Below are 21,138 nucleotides of genomic sequence, written 5' to 3'. Positions count from 1 at the left end.
TCACACAGCGAGGCCCTGAATCTCCTATTCCAGTTTCCTCCTTCCGCACTTGCTACCTCCTCTGACAAAGGATTAAGTATCTCTGACTTGCTTCCTCAATTGCCCTCAGACTTTATTTGGCCACTGTTTTATACCCCCTTTTCTCTAAGAATCCAGGTCATCCCTCTCACAGCAGCAGCAGGTAGCCCAAAAGAACAAAACACGGCAGGCAGGAGAGTGCGCTGGCCCTGCTGCTGCTCTGTTAGCAGAAATCCCTTCATCCACCCTGTGGGCCTCAATTCCCTCACTTTCATAATAAGGGGGTTGGACCCAATGTTCAAATTCTTCTAATTCTAACATTTTGATGACCATGACTCACCTCGCTATGGGGAGTCTGCTTTAGGCTCTTCTCTGCTTTATCCACAAAGTCTTTTTCTTCAAAATACAAATAACTCTTGAACTTTATCAAAGCCTTGAAAACCAAGAGAGAAGGAAAGAAAAAAAAAAAAAAAGGAAAAATGAAGCATCAGCTACATGATCGTGGGGGGGGAAAAAAAGCCAGATTCACACAAATAGCACTGAGTCCTTGTGTTCTAAACAGAAATTTAAAATCTTTGCAGAGTCAGCTTTGTTAGACTTTGAACAACTATGTGTGTCTTAAGAATGACCAGATGGCACATGCTCGTTAAATATTTTCACAGAAGGCCCTCACTAAGATTTGGGGGGGGGGTCACTTCATTCCCTCTTAGTTCCCTACCTGTTTCTCCCACAGGTGGTCTCTGGGTCACTCCTTTCTTACTGGTTCCCAAGACTCTGTTTAACTATTCACTCCCAGGTAAACATATGACATTCATTTTCTTTTTTTAACTTTTTTTTGTGGCCGCACCACGTGGCTCGTGGGATCTTAGTTCCCTGATCAGGGATTGAACCTGCACCCTCAGTAGTGAAAGCGTGGAGTCCTAGCCACTGGACCGCCAGGGAATTCTCCGACATTCATTTTCTTAAATTTGAATTTTTTCACACATACATACACTGACTGTGGTGAAAAAAATTCAAGAGGTATACAAGAACACAAAATGAAGACTCTCTCTCCCACCATGTCCCTCCACACTCAGTTTTCTGTTGCCAAAAGCAATCACTGTTCCAGTGTCCAGGTATCCTTCTAGAAAGTCTTGGCATATATTAATATCTTCAAAATTAAAAGGCATACAAATGGCAGCATACTATCCATTCTGATTTGCATCCTGACTTTTTCATTCAACAATATACACCTGAGGTCATTTTATATCTGTATATATGTAGCTTCTGAACAGATCCACAGTATTCCATTTTATGGACATATTAGTAATTGCTTATTCAAATTAAAAACAAATTTTTATAATGGAAACGAAACAGTAAATAATTTTAAGGATTCCAACAGTATCCTCACGGTAACTGTAGACCTCTGTGCACTGTAGAACCAAGCACTCATGTCGTTGAAGGTTCTAGGTGGTGGCAGGAGTGACGAGAGTCAGCAGTGTGATGCCACCAATACAATGTGCTCTGACTGCTTATTATCAGAACAACCTTGGAGGAGACACCACCCGATTTAAGCACTTACTCTAAAGCTACCATAATCAGGACAGTGTGGCACTGGCAGAAATAAAGGTCAACAAATAGATGAGCAGAACAGAGAGCCCAGGAATAGATCTCCACAGTCATTGGACTGTCACAAAAGGAACCAAAGAAATGAGGAAAGGAGTTTTCAAAAAATGGGGCTAGAATAAGTGGGTATCAACACAGAAAACAACCCTAAACTTGGGGACTTCCCTGGTGGCGCAGTGGTTAAGAATCCACCTGCCAATGCAGGGGACACGGGTTCGAGCCCTGGTCCGGGAAGATCCCACATGCCACGGAGCAACTAAGCCCGTGCACCACAACTACTGAGCCTGCGGTCTAGAGCCTGCGTGCCACACCTACTGAAGCCCGCACACCTACGGCCCGTGCTCTGCAACAAGAGAAGCCACCACAATAAGAAGCCTACACGCCGCAACGAAGAGTAGCTCCCGCTCACCGCAACTAGAGAAAGCCCACGTGCAGCAACGAAGACCCAACACAGCCAAAAATAAATAAATAAATTTATATTAAAAAAAAACCCTAACCTTGATCTCTACTCCATGTCATTCACAAAAATGAATTCAAGGTGGATCAGAAACCTAGATGTAAGAGCTAAAACCATGTTTTCAAAGAAAACATGGAAGAATACCTTCATGACTTCCTGAGAGAAGGCAAAGATTTATTCACTCATAGAAAGCAATATAATTCTAAAGAAAAATCTGAGATGGACTTCATAAAAATTAAGAACTTCAGTTCATCAGAAGACACCATTAAGAAAATGAATAGAAAAGTCAGAGTAGGAGAAAAATACTTTTTAAAAAGCCATTTCCAACAAAAGACTGTAATCCAGAATATATGAAGAACTCCTACAACTCATTAAGAAGACGAACAACCCAATTTTTTTAAAAAGTCAAAATATTTGAACAGAAACTTCACAAAAGCAGATGAATGGCCAGTAAGCACATGAAAAAATGTCCAGTATCATTAGTCACCAAAGAAATGCTAATTTAAACCAAACGAGATACTACTACACACCCACCAAAGTGGCTAGAATTGTTTGATAACAACAAATGCTAGCAAGGATGTAGTGCAACTAAAATACTCATACACTGTTAGTGGGAATGGAGAGTCTGACAATCTCTTATAAAACTAAATGTATAATGACCCAGTAATTCTATTTCTAGGCAATGACTAAAAAGAAATAAAAACATGTTGACAAAAAAGGTCTGTACAAGAATATGCATAGCAACTTTATGTATAATAAACCCGAACTTGAAATGGCCCCAGTGTCCATTAATAGGAATATAGGCAAGCACTGTGGTATTGCACAATGGAAACTACCCTGCAGTAAAAAGGAACAAACCACAGATTCCTGTAACAGCGTGGAAGCATCTCAAAAGCATTATGACAAACAATAAAAGCCAGACACAAAAGACCACACAGTGCATGGTTCCATTTACATGAGTTCAAGAACAAGCAAAACTAATGGAACAGAATTGTGATGCGGGGAAAAATTCGCAGCAGTGGTCGCCTCGGTGGGGGTAGGAGCTGGCACCGACTAGGATGGAGTCTGAGGGAACTTCCTGAGGTGTAAGATTCAGCGTCTCCACAGGGGTTTGGCTCAACCTCAAAACTCAGTGAACATACACTTAAAATTTGTACATTTCATTTTATATTGTAAATTTTATATCAAAAGAAAAAACTAAACAAAAGTTAATCTCTAGCTAATGATATGCACCCTTAAGTACTTGGCGGGGGGTTAAAAAAACATGGATGAATGGGTGGGTGGGTGGGTGGGTGGGTGGGTGTGTGGGTGGAGGAATGAATGGATAACATGTTAATGGCAGAATCTAGGTGATGGGTATCTGGACACTGACTTTTAAATTCTTTCAATTTTGTTATGTCTTAAAATTTTCAAAATGAGATGTTGGGAAAGATGTAAATGGATAAGCATCACTAAGAGAACACACAGTTGAAGGCATCAGCTGCCACGGGTCTTCAAACCCAGGAATCTCTCGGGAGGACAGACTCACCTTATCTTTATAGGTATCGGGCAGTGACTTGGCTGTCTCTGTGTCTTCAGGAAGACTGATATAAAACCCCAGGACATCTCCCTGTCCATAGCCAGAAGAGTAGTGCTTGCCAATGGACTGGTGGAATTTGGTCCCCTTTTTGCTCCGCCAAGAATAGCTAAATTTATCATAACCTAAGGGAGCTTGAAGGTTACCTGTCCCAATAAAAAGATACACAGGAAGTCAGAACTGCAAGTCAACTCTGGTTTGCTAAAGGAAAATATTCTACTCCTTTTTTATTTTTACTTTTTTGCCAGTTTTGTAAAATGGCTAACGAACTATTTCTCACAAGCCATGAATTATAAAAATATTCCTAGGAACTGCAAACCACCTAAACCCTCAGGAATTGAATTTTATGACCACAATCCAATAAGCCTACAAGTCGTGAAGCTCAGCCAGATGGTCTATATCTCTCCACCTGTTGCCACGTCCGTATCATAGCCCCAGCTTACCTAACGGCTGGGACCAGCCCAGCCTGGCAGCGGTGTCTGGCGGCATCTCATCCACCGTGATTTCAAAGTACCAGGCACCTTTCCGAACCCCATGAGAAGCCCGGACCATAGAGTAGCCCTTCTCTCCGACCACGGTCAGCCGGTCATCGGAGATCTTTAACTGGGGAGCTGCAGTGATGGAGATTAAAACAAAGGCCTGCAACTTATTTGAAATACTTGGAGACAACTGCCACAAACTCTTACCCTCCAGTAAAACGAAATAAAAAATCAGAAATATCAAGTCAGGAATTTTAAATATTAGTTCAGGAGTTTAAAAGTCTCCAGATATAGATGAAGGAGGAGAAAGAAAGAAAAAGGAAGAAAGCTGTCAAGTAAGCAGTTTTTATTAAATGGATTATTTAAGATGGCAGGTTAAAACTAATTATACTTGTCTATTCCCTAAAATATAACAAACCAGTTGTAATGTGTTTGGATCCTGATGTGAATAAACCACCCTTTAGAAGACTTTTTATTTGAAACAATTTCAAACTTTCAAAAATAGTGGAGTCCTCACATGTCCTTCACTCGGCTTGCCAAGTGTTAACACCGTCTGTGACCATCACACAAGGATCAAAACCAGAAAATTGACATTGACACAATACTGTTACATTAATCTATAGGTCACCTTCGAGTTCAACCAATTATCCAAATAACATCCTTTTTTTGTTCCAGGATCTAATCCAAGATCCCCCATTTCATCTAGTTGTCGTGTCTCCTCAGGTCTTTCATGACCCTGACATTCTGAAGGGTACTGGTCACTTGGTTTGTAGAACTGTCCCTCAAACAGGTCTGTTCGATGCTTCCTCCTGTCTGGGTCCAGGTCATGCCTCTGCCGGGACACCACTGCAGTACTGCCAGGCCTCTCAGTACGTCAGGTCAGGAAGCACATGCTGTCCAAATGGTGATGTTAAACTCTGATCACTTGGTTAAGGTGGTGCCTTCCAGGTTTCTCCACTATAAGATTACTATTTCCCCTTTGTAATTAATAAGTATTTTGTGGGAAGATAAAAAGATATTTGAGACAATCAAGGAAATCTGATTTGGACTGAATTCAGATGATAGCAAGGAATTATATGTTTTGCTAAGTGTGATAAGAGCTTGTGGCTATAAAAGCAAACTCCATACTTTTTAGAGATACATATTTTTAAGAGTACATAGGGTGAGACTTACTTCTTAAAAATTAAAAAAAAAGACAGTGAAACAAAGGAGCAGATAAAACAAATACGGCAAAACCTTGACAACTGTTAAATCTGGATGAAAACTATATGGAGCTTCACGGTATTCACCTCTCGACCTTTGCGTATAGTTTGAATCTTACTTTACTAAGAAACCATTATGTAACATGAGGGGACAATCTAAACCAACTGGAAGGGACACTGTGACTTGGATGTAGTATGTGAGATTATTTCTGTGATATTCCTGTTGAAGATGCAGAACTTGGATCATGAGGAACGAGAGGAAACCAAACTGAGGGATATTCTGTAAAATAACCGCCTTCTAACTTTCAAAAGCATCAAGGTCAAAGTCTAGGTAAGATGGAGAAGCTGTTCCAGACTGAAGACTTAAGAGTCACGACAACTAAATGCAGCAAATGATTCTCAACTGGACCCTTCTGCTATAATGGACATTCTGGATCAACTGGGGAAACCTGGATAGAATATGAGCATTGGATGGTAGTAATCAGATGCTAATTTCCTGATTTTGATTGTTGTGTCAGTTCTGTAAGATGTGAAAGTTTAAAAAAATATCCACTAGTTCTTTCATATTCTTCCTTTCAAGAGGTGGAGCCTAATTTCCCTCCACTTGAGTGTGGGCTGAATTTAGCGACTAATTTCTTGTAACAAATATAATGAAGTTGAAGTGACTGTCCCACTTCAAGATAGGTCAAACTCTTTACAGCTCTCTTGGAGAACTTGCTCTAGGAGAAGTTAGCTTCCATGGATGAGGACAAATTAGCAGTCTATGGAGAGGCCTACACAGTGAGGACCTGAGGGTGTCCCGTCAAAGCCACGTGACTGAGCCATCTTGGAAACAGACCGCCATCCCCAGCTAAGAGCTTGACTGCAACTTCCTGAGTTTTCCTGAGCCAGACCACACAGCTAAGCTGCTCCCAGATTCCCAACGCTCAGAAACTATGGGATGATAAACACTGGTAGTTTTAGAATGCTAAGCTTTATGGTAATTCGTTATGCAGCACTAGGTAACACAAGGAGAATGTCTTTGTTTGTAAGAAATACACAACAAAGTTCTCAAAGGTGAGACAGCATCATGGCAACTGACTCTCAAGTAGTTCAGGAAAAAAAAAAGTTTAGTACTGTTCTTACAACTTTTTTTTTTTTAAATAAATCTGAGACTATTTCAAAATAAAAAGTTTAAAAGATACAATATAGATTTATTGTTAACTTTTAAAAGGCTCAGCATAAACAGCAGGCAGCCACTGCTATCCTACGTATTAAGTTCTAACATGTTACTGCTAAATAAGAGCCAGTGTTCTCCCATTTTTTTCCCCTCCAGAATTATAGTTATTATGTAGAGCGAAACACGACAAGGCTCACTTCTTAAACCCTGAAGTCACTTATTTGGCCCTTCCCTACTATCAAAGTATGCTTGTCACTCACAGGAGTCAAACCGATCCATGTACCATGGTCATTAAACGGAGGGATTACGTCCAAGTGACTTCACTCGACTCCTTCACTTCTGAATGACTAGCATCAGTACAAGTGTTACAGCTTTTAGCATCAATTCAAGAAATAATGAATGGGCTTCCCAATGGAATAACTATATGGACATGTTTAGATTCAATTCAAAGAAACAACTGAAAGAGGCATATTTTAAACAACTGTGGAAATGTGAATATGGACTGAGTATGGAATAATTAAGAAATTATTATTCACCTCTATCGGGTAAGATAACGGCACAGTGGTTATGTTTCTTAAAATCCTCGTTGGAGATAAATACTGAGATATCTATGGGTGAAATAATAGGCTATCTGGATTTGCATTAATACTTCAGAAAAACAGCAAAGAAATCCATGAGGTACACTTGTCTAAAAGTAGTTTATTTAAATTCACTTTCACATTCTAATGGATAATGAATGCTATTCTCTGAATAATTGAATAAATTATGCCATTAAAAGAACTATTATACATTAAAAAGAGTTTTGCATGACAAAAAAGTCATAAACAAAGTTAAAAGACAACTGAAAAACTGGGAGAAAATGTTTACAACATATTCCACAAACAAAGGGCTAACTAACATCCCTAGCACATAAAGGGACAAAAGACCAAAATACCAACAGAAAAATGGGAAATAAAAAAACACAAACATAATTCACAAGGTAATGACTCTTAAACATGAAAGAAAATGTTCAAACTCAAAGAAACACAAATTAAAACACTGAGAATTCCATTTCTCACCTCCCAGGCTGGCCAAAATTAAAATCTAGGACAACACCTTCTGTTTGTGAGGTTATGGGGAAACAAACATTCTCTACATTGCTGATGGGAATGCAAACCGGCACAGCCATGTGAAGGGGAATTTGGCAATATCTAACAAAACTAGGTATATACTTACTTACCGTTTGGTCCAGCAATTCCACTTCTAGAATTCAACCATGAACGTATACCACCAAAAATATAAAAACACACAAGCCCATGGTTATTCACTGCCTCTTGATGAATCCAAAATCCTGGAAACAATCTAAGTGCCCATATTCAGAGTGGTTGAATAAACCATGTACATCCACATAATGCCATATCATAAAGTTAAAAAAAGAAAAAAATGAGGACGAGCTCTTTGAACTGGCATGGAGTAACGGCATGAAGCAAAATGCAAGACTATCTACAGTATGCTGCCCTTCATGTATGAAAAAAGGAGATAAAAGGAAATACACACGTGTGTGCTCACCTGTGCAGAAGAAATAAAGGATGAACTAGAAACTAGAGAGACTGGTCATGTAGAGGGTGGGTGGGAAAGTGGGAGAAAAAGAGGAAATGAGAGTGGGGCAGCAGGGGTGAGGAGGGATGACTCTGGGCAAACCTTTGTGAACAACAGTAGCTCTAGAACTACAGTAATGTTGCACATACCCTTCACACTCCCCTGACACAGACGCACATGCCCCCAAGATGTGGGAGAACCCCAAATGGCATACCAACACTAACAACTGAGCCTACCGTATCACAAATGAAAACCATAAGCACACTGAAGGAGGTGGGGAAGGAAAGAATTAATCTAAGTTAGCAGTATCCTGATGGGATATGCAAGGCTAAGAAGAAAGAGCTGTACATAAATGCTGTAATCTAGTTAGGGAATGTTTCCTACAGTGGTTTGCAATTCTCAAACCACCTTATGTGCATATTAGACATGAACGAGTAAGAAAATGTATTGGAGGTAATTAGAGCCAGGTCTCTTACTGTTCAAGAAAGAAGTTACAAATATGGAAAGGTGGAAGGCTGGAACAACCTTGTGGTGTTTGATTAAAATCCAAGGTAGCACAGTAAACTCAGTACAGGCATGTATATATGTGTTGGTCAGGATACGGACATACATTTCCCACCTCGGTCCACTGCGGAAGCCTAGAAGCAACACCCTGTAACAGTAAGCACACCAAACGCTCACATCTTCATTTCTAAACACCATTCTCCAATCAAAGGAACCCGGGCTCCTTGGAGAAGGAGCCGATACTTGGCCTGGAGCACGGAAAATATGAGATGAACCAAAAACATCTTGTGACGCCAGCAAGTAAGGAAAAAAAAATGATGGCGCTTATCGAAAGGACACAAGATTCCATTCGCAACAATGTAGGTGGACCTGGAGGGTATTATGCTCAGCGAACTAAATCAGACAGAGAAGGACAAATACTCTGTTATCATTTATATGTGGAATCTAAAAAACCAAATGAATGTACATGACAAAACAGAAAGAGACTGACGTATATAGAGAACAGACTAGTGGTTACCAGGAGGAGAGGGAAGGGAGGAGGGGCGAGATAGGGTTAGGGGATCAAGAGGTACAAACCACTATGCATAAAACAAATACCCAATAAAAAATAAATAAAGCAACTATACCCCAATTAAAAAAAAATGATGCTTTAAGGATATATTGTACAGCATCAGGAAATATAGCCATTATTTTATAATAACTTTAAATGGAGTATAATCTATAAAAATATTGAATCACTATGTTGTACACCTGAAAGTAATACAATATTGTAAGTCAACTATACTTCAATTTAAAAAAAAAAAAAAAAAGGAAAACACAGGAACCAACCTAAAGAAGCTCCTAATGGCCAAAGCTGGAGTAATTTGAGCAACAAAATAAAATAAATATCTGTTAAATGCACACTGATAAAAATAATCAATTAAATAATAAAGAAAGGAAGGAATAAATAGCAAATGATCAGGCAAATACCACATTAACAACTGTTGCCGACAAGATCCACTGATGGATGTTAAAATTAGTGGGCAAAACTTTACAGAGAAACGGGATACTTGGATAGCCTCGCAGTATCTTTCCCTAAGATATTTATGAACTATAAAGGGAAAGACAGTAGAGGCAGACAGCAGAAACCACCTTAACGCAACCAATAATAAGACAACACAACCAATAATAAGACACATCGACATCACCAGCTCATGAGGTGATGCAGTGGGAAGGATTCATGTCTGCGGTGTTCTTCCAAAAGTGCAACACATCAGTCTCATCATGAAAAAAAGTCAGACAGACCCTCACTGAGGAACAGTCAACAAAGTAACTGATTAATACTGCAACAGACTAAGGAGAAATAACTAAATGCAATGTGAGATCCTAGAAAAGAGGCTCTAGAGGAAAAATTGGTGAAATTTAAAGTCTTTAGTTTCATTCATAGCATTTACTGATGTTAATCTCCTGGTTTTGATAACTGTACTATGGTTATGTAAGATCTTATTATTAGGGGAAGCTTGATGAGGGATATATGGAAATTCTATTATTTTTGCAACTGTACTGTAAGTTTAAAATTAGTTCAAAATACAAAGTTAAAAAAAAAACCCACACACCGTATATAATTGGCTAGAGCTTATAAGAAGAGAAAAGGAAGAAAGTATTTCTTGCACATCCTGGCTGGGTCTAGCCAGAGATGGGGGTGAGGGAGCGGTAGCAGACTGACGTGTCCGTCGAATTCTAGACGGAACACAGCTGACGACAGAAGTTCAAAGTAACACTGGGTCCAACACGATCATTAATAGCTTACCTACCTCGATCATGTAGGGCTAACAAAACCCGTTCATACAAGCAGGCTCTGTAGAGGTCTCCAGGAATCGGTTTTCCTGCCCAGCAGTCGAGTTCAAGCTTCTCAGGGTCAGGGGCGTGGGGATCGGGCTCAGCTAGAATATACCGATAGCCATCTTTGTTAAATGGGTGTTCCAAGGGGTAGCCATGAGGGGGAAGGCGCTGAGCAGAAAACAAAGGGTCACTGCAGAAAGGAAAAAATAAAGTCAAGAAACTAAAACCCCCTCTAGCTCCAGTGCCTTCACTTCCATAAAAAAGGCCTCTGATTTATTAGAGTTCAGCTGGAACACATGCAACTTCAAATGCTTTTCATTATTCAGAAAGATCATCCTGCCCTCTGCTGGCAAAACGGGGAAATGAAAATTACTTTAATCTGTATGGGTATCTATGAAACTGAGCCAGTAGATCACAGGGGAGAAAGGGTACAGAGGAACAATGGCAGTTGCCTTTAGTATATTTATTACTATAACTAATGAACAGAAACTCAAGAGATATGAGCACTTACTACCTGTTTCCAGGCTGAAAAAGAACTGACCTGGATTTCGCCACCTCAGTATTGAATAAAGTGAAGGGAACAGCCATGAGAGGGGAGAGGCAGAAAGTTTACGTAAAAGGGCTAACATTCAATATCGGTTTCACTCTCTCGGGTTCATCTACTCTTCCTCAAGAAGCCTTAATGGAACTTTGCTCCCAGGTAAATCACCACAGGCGTGCTGCCCCAGGGCTGTTGCCCCAGGGCTGTTTCACTTAGTAACAAGTTCCTAAAACAGGTCACCTAGTCTGGGGCTCATTTACCCCTCCAAGTGCTAAGGATCTGAGAAAAAGGGACAGGCTTGCGTCCTCAGACACCTGAGCTCTTCCCTGCTGACGGACTCTGCCAGCCGCAGAGGGCGCTCTAACAGAGGTGAGTGGGGTGGGTGTTCTGCCCACCTCCGGGCCTTCTTGGTGGTCCCTGTGGCCCCGCCATCCTGCTGTTTGCGCTTAGCTCCTCTTCCTTTTCCACTGCTTCCCGCTGCAATTCCCCCTTTAAAGAAAAGGCAGATCACTTTCAATGAGCTGTGACAGACGCCCCGTGGGGATGCTGACACTCCACGGGGACTGACACCCCCAGCGTGCATTTGTGTAACACCACAGGAGGATTTCCTGCCTGAAAGCAGACTGCGCTTCCCCCTGGTTCAGAACGAGTCTGCTGAGCGGCTCCCACCCCAGGACTCTGGGTTCTGGCAGTAAGCCCAGTGAACCTAGCACTAACGCTACCTGTGTTATAGTTTCGACCTTCGCTTCTTAAATGAACTGCAACTACTAGTACACTTTCCGAGGATGTGACACAAATGCATTTCCACTCGTTCAGATTCCAAACACCCACAGCTAGAAACAAGTGCATGGATAAAACCCTTCTCCACCCAAGTGAATACAAACCCCCATAAGGAGAGAATGTCCTCACTATGAGGGGGGTGTGCGCGCGCTTGAACTCCACATGGTGCACACTCCGTAAGCATGAGAGGCACGGCATCTGCTAAAGCGCTGGACTTGAACTTCCAACAAGACAAAAGTACACCGAACGTGGGAAACAAAAACAGAGGTACTAAAAAGGTGTTTCTGCCCAGTGCTGCTAGGCATCCAGTATGGTTGTCTGTGACACAAGCAGGAAAGGCGGCTTTAAATTTAGCAGGTGATCTTTACAATTATTAAAATTGTGCCAATGCCCCGAATTTAGGTTAGACTAACCTGGCTTGTGGAATTAAGAGAAAATACCCATAGAGAATTTATAAATTGTCTTTTTTTAAAAAATGAGCTACATACAAGGGCCACAAGGAATACTACCTTGTATATTTCTAAAATAGGTACTCTGAAATATTTGTCCAGTTCTGTCATCCCTCTCAGTTTGTTTTTCCAACTTCCAGAAAATATCCCTGGACTGTAGGAAAACACCTTTATGTAAACAACTGCACGAAGTACTGTATCTTAATTTGGGGCAAGCTTGGAAATTATCAGCAGTTCTGCTGCAATAAAAAGAGGATCAAGACACAGAAGGCAGGTCATATTCTGCATAGACAGGACCAGATTCATACTGAACTTCCTTTTACGAACATACCCGCTTGTCATTCCTAGTCCTCATAAAAGGCTTAATGTTAAACGGCTGCAACATTAACATCTCTAGTTTGAGTTACCTTCATCAAAAAACTATTAAGTTTTTATTGGCATCTGCATTTCAATTATCTTGAGAGAAGTTTTAGATCCATCTTGAACAAAACAAGCAACGCAAAGGGGACTGCTGGCCATGTTAGGCAGAATATGACAACGTACAAGCTTCCAATTACTAACATTAAGCCGGAACTACTGTTTCATATCGAGTGCTACTGCCACCATCTCCACAACGCTTTAAAAATTTAACTTAGGTTTAGCTTCTACTACAACTCAGCGAAAAGCATTTGCCAAAACACAAAGTACGTAAGTCTGAGAGGCTGAAAGAAGACAGAGGAGGAATTCACCTCCAAAAGAGGCTCCACCTGCAAGGGCAGAAGTGCCACCGTGTATTTGTCAAAGTTTAACAACTAAAAGGAGGTTAAAATTACAATTATGTAACTTAACAATTACATAATTTTAACAAATAATGTAAAAAGATGAACAATACACTGAGCTCTTTCCCACCCATCTTAGCATATTAGTTAACAGTGGAAATGATTACATATTTAAGATGCTACCACTCCAAAAGACAAGGTAATGACACCATGTGTCAGATGAACAGCTAGCTACCTCCCCATTATACCCACTCTCATTAGATGACCATTAGCAGCAAAGGGCTTTCCTGCTCTTAGACGGGTTAGAGAGAAAAATATGCTACAGTGGGTGATCAACACAGAAATGCTGTCATGTGAATAAGCTGAAGATTAAGGGCAAGAAAAACGAGAAGATGGGCAGGAAGTGTATTATATAACAGCTGAATTAAGGAAAAAGAGTGCAGAGCAAGTGGATCTAAATTAAGTGTTAGTTATGAAGATACAGATGGGGAGTCTAATATAAACACAGCGAATCTGACCTTAAAATTGTACCTTGTTTTATGCCAGATCTGTTTCACTGAAGACCAAACTGTAGTGTAAAGTGACAAAAAGTGCTCCCCTACTACCATCTGTCAAACCCTTGGCTAGCTCCTAAAAATCGAGATTTGGACTTTAAAGCATCTTAGTAAACATCCAGTTAAGAGTCAACCCAAAGACTGCCCAATTCTAGGCACATCTGGATTCAACAGCTTCCAGGTATTCCATCGATGAGACACTGAAACACTTACCATTTAGATTCCCACTGGTAGACACAGCACTGCTTTGTTTTTGGTTGTCATAAGCAGGACCAATGTTACTAAGATCCTAGAGGGAAAAATATTCAATTATAAAGGGAGGCTATCTAATCAAACCAACCTGGCAATGCTCAAAAGAACAGGAGAAATTCTAATTGAACGACAACCTAGATCTGAAACCTGCAGAGGTCCCAAACTTAGATGCTTCAGGGATCAGCCAGTAACACAACACGTGTGAGGCAGCCAAGTGTAAGGATCCAAGTGGTTTAAGAATGAGGATGAGTGGCAACCAACCCGTGCTGGGGGTACGGCCAGGCCAAGGGCGCACCTCCCTGTGGGAACCAGACCCAGTGTAGCCAGAGCTTCGAATTTTTTTCTCTTAGAGCTTCGCATTTTACAAGAAAAGGCAGAAATCTGAATTTCTATATGAAATCTTAAATTTTCAATATGGGCAAATCAAACATTTTAAGGCACAGCTGAAAGATTTGATCTCCTGAGATGCTGGATGTGACCCCTGCCATTTAAACAAAGAGGGGAAGTTTTCTTTTTCCTCATATTATGCTAGACACACAACACAAATTCTTCTTCACAGCAAATTTTTCTTCACACTAACAAATGTTTTTAGAGCAAAATTTGAGATGGAAAGAAAAGGAGAAATAACTTGGAATGGCATATTTGTGTTACAAGTGAGGAAATGGAAGTTAAAAAAGATAAAAGTGACACGCATCGAGTCATAACATTTTAGGGAAGAGCCAGAACTAAAACACCAGTCTCCTGGTTTAAGGTGAGTGTTCTTTCTTTCCATGTGTAGTAAGAACCATTTATTTGGAACCCACCATGCTATGGGCATTTGTAAGTGGCAAATATACAAATGTAAACAAAGGCTGATTCTCTCTGTCCCCATGGCTTAAAAATCAAAAGGGGATTATGAAGCATATTAACGTACCTGATCCAGAAGGCCAAATTTGGGGTAATCTTCTTCTGGGTCCTTACTCCCAGGATCGGGGTGTTCCTTTACTAAGAATACATCTCTTTCTTTACTCTAAAGGGAAACAGTATTTTAGTATTACTGGAAATTTTATACTTAAAATGAATGGATGATGAACTGCTAACTCCAATCCCTAGGTGTAATCTCCAAATCCCAAAGCCCGCCCCTCAGCAGAAAAAACCCAACACACAACAGTATTGTTTTTCCCTGATTAGAAAATTAATGCACGACCATCAGAAAATTCAAACAATAGAGAAACTTAAAAAAATGAGAGCCACTGTCCTTGATAACCCTCACCCATCCCTGCATCTCACAGAGATACATACTGTTAACAGCTTGCGCTGACTTCTCCCCAGGTGCTCTCTCTAATTCTAAGGACAGTAATGTTCAGAGTTTTTTTTTTTTAATCAATGAAAACAATTGTCTCCAATTTCAATATAAAAAATTATACTTGCCAAAGTGCACTGGACAAAGGTTTCAGCGTCATACATAAAACTACCATGTCTTCATTTAAGACACAATGTGCAATTTACTGATTTTGTGTGAAAACTATTAAAATTTACAATTGCGCTCCAAGATTTAATACTAAGTTGTTCTCATTTTCTCAGTCATCACATTATTTCAGTGAGACCAAAAAAATATATATATACACATATATATATATATATAAATTCTTACAAGGAACACTGGTTTTCTAAATGTTGAGTCTAATCAATTTTAGCCTACTTACCATCGTTTTAACAATGTTATTTGGCCAGGTCATTTTCCCAGGTCTCTGTCTGGTCGTCATGCACTCCCAATATTTATCAATAAATGGTATGATATCCTAATTTTTAAAACAAAATATACTAAAGCTTTTATAGTTGCTTTCAAAATTATACTCACAAAAAAAAAAGCATTTTCAAAGACCTTGTCAGAATCAAAAGACAAATTCATGTTTTGCCTTTTAAAAACTGAACAAATACATAATTGCATGCGAACAACATATAGGTTGTGGGGAATTTCAAACAAGTATACATATACAAGGACTTCCCTGGTGGTCCAGTGGTTAAGACTCCGCGCTTCCACTGCAGGGGGCACGGCTTCGATCCCTGGTCGGGGAACTAAGAGCCGGCATGCAGCAAGGCGCAGCCAGAAAAAAAAAAAAAAGATTCTGATTCAAACAAGTATATACAACTCTTAGTCACACAGGGCTTATAATCCAGTTAAAGGGAAAAGATCTGCCCTAACTCTGTAAGATGACTCCCAAGTACTCTCTCTCCTGAGCTCCTGTTCCTCCCCACCAGACACATCTCCACCTGGAAACCCCGCAGGCACCTCAGACTTCTCGTGACCAAGACTGAACTCTGTACCTCACCTCATAAATCTGCTCTTAACACTCAGAATCGCCCGTCACCCAGAGTCACAGGCTTGACACACAGAGTCACTCTTGTTCTTCTCGTACAACCTGCGCATCTAAACGGTCACCAAGTGAATTTTTTAAAAAATATTTATTTATTTATTTATTTGGCTGTGTCGGGTCTTAGTTGTGGTGTGCGGGCTTCTCTCTAGTTTTGGCGCGGGCTCTAGAGTGTGAGGACTCAGTAGTCTAGCGCCATGTGGGATCTTAGTTCCCTAACCAGGGATCAAACCCGTGTTCCCTGAACTGGAACAGCAGATTCTTAACCACTGGACCACCAGGGAAGTCCCACTAAATGAATTTTTAAATTTCAGAAACTTTTCACCAATCAGGGCTCCTTTCCACCCCCACTGCTTTGACTGTGGTCCTCGCCAGTTCCTGCTTGCATGACTAAAATAATCTCTGAGCTTGATCCTCTGGCACCAACTTCCCCCCATCCTAGGCCGCCTCCCCCAGCCAGAGTTTGTCCGCCACTAACACCTTCCACCAGAATCAGTTCCAAATCTTTTCTAAAAGGAACCAGGTTGAATCAGGCAAAGCACAAGGGAAGACTGGGATGTTTTGTTGTTCCAGAAAGTAAGGAAGAGTTCAAAGACTGAAGAGGGACATATCAAAAAGTGTCAGGAGTCAGCCGGGATGGGTCTACACTGGTCAAATCTGAGCATCAGAAATCCAGAAATCCCATAATGGACTATAAAAATCAGTGATTCTTAAAATTAAAAACAACAACAACAACGGTGGGGGGGAGGGCTCTTCTTCACAGAAGAATTGTAAACCAGTAAATGTATTCTGTTTACAATGACCATTCTATTAACTGCTTCAGGCTAGGACAGTCAATGGCTGCTACAACCACTGCTTGAAAGGGTTCACGCAAACTCCATGTATTACCCCATAAATTACTTAATAATTACAATGGAAACATCAAGTAGTTAAATTCAGGACGACTAATAAATAACCTCTTTACCCCAGTAGTCAAATTTAGGATCACTAATAATAAAACAAAGCAGTATCTTATGCCTCCTGATGTGATACACAGAAAAACACACACTATCTACATAATATTCTTGCCAAAAATGTTTAACCCGAACCTAATCATAAGGAAATAATCAGATAAATGCAAATTGAGGAGCATCATGGCAAACAACGGTCTAGGCTCTTCAAAATTTCAAATGTTATAGCAGACTAAAAAAAAAGTAAAATAAAGGAACTATTCTAGAGATAAAAGAGACATTACAACTAAATTTAATGTGTGATCCCTGATCAGGTGCTGGATAGAAGAAAAAGCTATGACAGATACTATTTAGACAATAAAAATACTGAGAAAAATACACTCAATACACAAAAATATAAATTGTATATATAAGATAGTTGTATTGCATCGACATTAAGTTTTTTCAGTATGATCACTGTACTGTGGTTATGAGAGAATATTGGGTAAAGTGTAATAACTACAATTTAGTCTCACATAAGCTTAGGGGTAATATACAGACATGGGGAGATAAAGCAAACACAGCAAAATGGTAACAGCTGGCAAATCTAGATAAATAATAAACAGATGTTCATTGTACTATTTGAATTTTTCTATATATTTGAAAAATTCAGAATAACAATTTAGAGAAAAAAAAAAACTAAGAGGCAAACCTAATCACAGCACACCTCTATTTAAATGCATTCTTTTTAATGCAGGAAAAAAGGTTGGGGGGGGTGAGGCAGGGGGAAGGGGACCCTCTGCTGACTCCTCCAGCTTAGGATTAAGTCCTAACCTCTCTGTTTAGTAGAAAAGGCCCTGGTCAGTCTGATCCTGAATATATTTGTCTCACTAAATACCCTACACCAACCAGTGTCTTTCTTTTTTTTTTTTTTTGGCCTGGCCGCACGGCTTGCAGGATCTTAATTCCTCAACCAGGGATCGAACCCGTGCTCCCTGCAGTGGAAGCGAGGCCCCTGCAATGGAAGCTCCAAGTCCTAACCACTGGACAGCCAGGGAATTCCCCAACCAGTGTCTTTCAAACTGTAGGCTGCAATCAATTAGCAGGGTATAAAATCAATTTTGTAGGTCAATACTAGCATTGACTAGAATAGAAAATATCAGCATGCAGAGGGAAAAGATCAGAGGGTGCCTCAGTTTTAAATGAGAGTGGGTACATATGCATGTATACCAGGTCACAGTGTAAACTCCAAAGTTGTAAAATTTACTTAACTCATATTTTTTTTACCGTGAGTCACAGTAGGAAAGACTCACGGACGGGCTGATAATCTAACTCTGAGTCCTGACTTTAGTCATGTGGTTTTCCAGTTTAACAATAAAGGATGAATCTTTTTAATAAACTGGCCTTTTCCCCTGACAAAATCTGTGATTGGCATCCATAAAAACAGCTCAAACTAAGCTGAGAAGGTTCACCGCAAGGTCTGATTATTAACTGTGGGACACACAGCTGTTTGTTTCTATAAAGCCAATCAAAACTATTTAAGGATTTATCTTTCTTTCTTTTTTAAATACACTCTTTTTTAATATAAGGATTCATCCTTCTAATAGCTAAGCCAATGACACAATAAGCACACACTAGGAAGTTAGTAAATCACATGAAATGAGAACAAAGTAACCACTGAATTAGTCATATATTCATAAAACTTGGGGGGAAAGAACTTATTGTTAGACTGTACAGTTGACCCCTGAACAACTCTGGGGTTAGGGGCACCGACTGTCTACACAGTCAAAAATCCTCATGTAGGTTTACAGTCAGCCCTCTGTATTCGTGGTTCTACATCCAAGGATTCAACCAACCTTGAAATGTGTAGTACTGTAGGATGTACTTAGTGAAAAAAATCTGCATATAAATGGACCAGTGAAGTTCAAACCCATGCTGTTTAAGGGTCCACTGTATTTAGAAGTTCCTCCTGATTCTTTGGCATAATTGCAATTACAATAATTCTATCTCTACCTTATCTTTGGAGAACATGGTTTTCGGATGTTCATCCTGTGTTCGGGACTGCCAGGTTAGGTTGGCCAAAGCACTAAGGCACATTTCTTTCAAGTCTATAAAAACAAAAAGGAAGAAAAAGTTATCTGTAGTAATATATCCCTGTTACCAAAAGAATATTCAACTAGGTGGTCCACAGATTAACAACTACAGCAGCAAAGAATAGAGTCATCATTTGATCTGAAATGGACAATAGCAATTATTCAGCTAAGCCCCAAGGTAACTTCTACCAGTTACCAAGCAAAGGTTCCCTGATTCGGCTGAGCCCAAATCCCTTTCCTTTGCCAGCTAACCAGAGGACAGTCACTTCGCAGTACTCTGGAGTTTGTCCTTACTTGCTTGCTTCCGGAGGAAGTAGGTATTCCCACTATGATGGCATACATTGCAGTGGAAACTGTAGTTGGTCATGAAAGGTAGACAGGATCTGGAGAACAGCCAAATTGTGCAAATTAGTGAAGTTCTGAACACACACTCATGAGAAGTAAATCAACAGGGATCCTTTCCCTCAGTGAAAGTTACATAATAACGCTACTGTATTAATATACTCTTAAAACTTAAAAAGGTCACCAAGGGAATTCCCTGGCGGTCCAGTGGTTAGGGTTCCACGCTTCCATTGCAGGGGGCATGGGTTCAGTCCCTGGTCAGGGAACTAAAATCCCACATGCTGCGCAGCAGCGTCAAAAAAAACGAAAGGTCACCAAAACAGGGCTCATATTTTTACAAATACCTGGATTTTTCTGTCACAAAAATTTAGTAAGACATCATCCACTATAGGTGATAATTCGGCATCTGCAAGGTTCTGACCTGAGCCCTATCAAAGCTAGTTTACTATAGTTTTTAAGCACCTAAAAGAGTATACCAGGCGACTTGTGGAAGAAGACAAAGTAGTCTCTTTAAATATCTTTACATTTAAATATCTGTATTTATATTATATTCAAGTATCTTTGTAAAGTGCCAATACCATTGTTGGAAAGGGCAGACAGGTATAAAAAGATTAATTTTAAAATGTAAATAATTATTCAAGAACAACACAGAAGTCACAAAACATTACTTGCCTCATTACCAAATGAATCCTACAGATGATAGTCTTATTTAACAGTTCAAAGGACCCAAGTAGTAACTTCAGATTTAAGAGTTAGGGAAGATTTTTTGAGGACACAAATTAGGATTTGGAAAGATGAGTTGGTCTTCTTTTCTACAGGCAAACTATTTTGTGTAGAGATGAGAAAGTGCAAACTAGGAGGCAAAGGGGCAAACTGGTGTACACAAGTTTGGCCAGGGGAGGGGAGTTGTCGGGGGTATGGTAAAAGATAAGGCTTGAAAGGTAAGAAGTACAAGAGGCCTTACATGCCCGTGGAAGTGGATCTTCTCTGTGGGTAACAGGAACATCTTGAAGGGGAAGCCACCTTGTGAAAGCAGTAAGTTTGGTGACAGGATGGGTCTGAAGGGAGGAAGAGATTAGAAACGGGAATACGGAAGAAGCTGCTGTAGCAGTTCCAGCAGAAGGTTAAAAAAAAAAAAAAAAGCCCTCACCTTGAGTGAAACAATAAAAATGGAAAGGACAAGCAAGTGTACAAGAAGAAAAAAAATTGGTCAAGCTTGGTAGCTGACTTGATGGGGGCGGGCATGAAATAGAAGGAGTCCTAACCACTAAGACTGCTTGTACCATAGAGGAAATCTCCTAAGAGGTGAGCTGGGGGCAAGAGAAGGCCTGTTTGAAGGCAGAGGGGAAGAAACTGGTGGAGGGAGAGACTGAGGGCTAACAGAAACCATGCATTAGAGAAGTGTGGTGGCTCTACTGGGTGACTGGAAAAGTATAGGGAGAGCCTGGTCCTGAAAAGGAGAAAGTAAAAGAAAAACAAAAGACTGGTTTAAGTTGGAAGAGAAGAAATCAAAATAAAGGCAGGCTTATCTTGGACTTTGCTGAAACTGGTTTAAGGTATCCTTAAAGAGATGTTCCCAAGTGTGTGTCTACTGCCACCACTCAAGGAATTAAGAAATATCCTTATGACTGTTAAGATCGAGTTCCCTTACCTTTACCTCTCTCTAGAGCCCCTTCCATTAAACAGT

The 21,138-nt window shown here is 40.2% G+C and overlaps 1 protein-coding gene across 5 annotated transcripts in view; it reads right to left on the bottom strand.

Annotated features, from left to right (window-relative positions):
• ASH2L (ASH2 like, histone lysine methyltransferase complex subunit) overlaps positions 1 to 21,138 on the bottom strand; it is a 52,815-nt gene that overhangs the window by 13,531 nt on the left and 18,146 nt on the right. For all 5 annotated transcript variants that reach the window (XR_009006475.1, XM_057537096.1, XM_057537098.1 and 2 more), the window contains 10 exons: positions 19,404 to 19,492; positions 19,030 to 19,124; positions 15,419 to 15,514; positions 14,647 to 14,742; positions 13,695 to 13,770; positions 11,336 to 11,429; positions 10,372 to 10,589; positions 4,100 to 4,267; positions 3,609 to 3,802; positions 359 to 451 (listed from right to left, as the gene is read on the bottom strand). Coding sequence is in view for 4 of the 5 variants with exons in the window: in XM_057537096.1 (XP_057393079.1) it covers positions 359 to 451; positions 3,609 to 3,802; positions 4,100 to 4,267; positions 10,372 to 10,589; positions 11,336 to 11,429; positions 13,695 to 13,770; positions 14,647 to 14,742; positions 15,419 to 15,514; positions 19,030 to 19,124; positions 19,404 to 19,492 (1,219 nt within the window). In the remaining variant the exon portion in view is untranslated. The remainder of the gene's footprint in view (positions 1 to 358; positions 452 to 3,608; positions 3,803 to 4,099; positions 4,268 to 10,371; positions 10,590 to 11,335; positions 11,430 to 13,694; positions 13,771 to 14,646; positions 14,743 to 15,418; positions 15,515 to 19,029; positions 19,125 to 19,403; positions 19,493 to 21,138) is intronic.

Source organism: Balaenoptera acutorostrata, chromosome 21 (genome assembly GCF_949987535.1).
Source record: "Balaenoptera acutorostrata chromosome 21, mBalAcu1.1, whole genome shotgun sequence".
Taxonomy (NCBI): domain Eukaryota; kingdom Metazoa; phylum Chordata; class Mammalia; order Artiodactyla; family Balaenopteridae; genus Balaenoptera; species Balaenoptera acutorostrata.
This window is presented reverse-complemented; position numbering and strand designations above follow the sequence as displayed.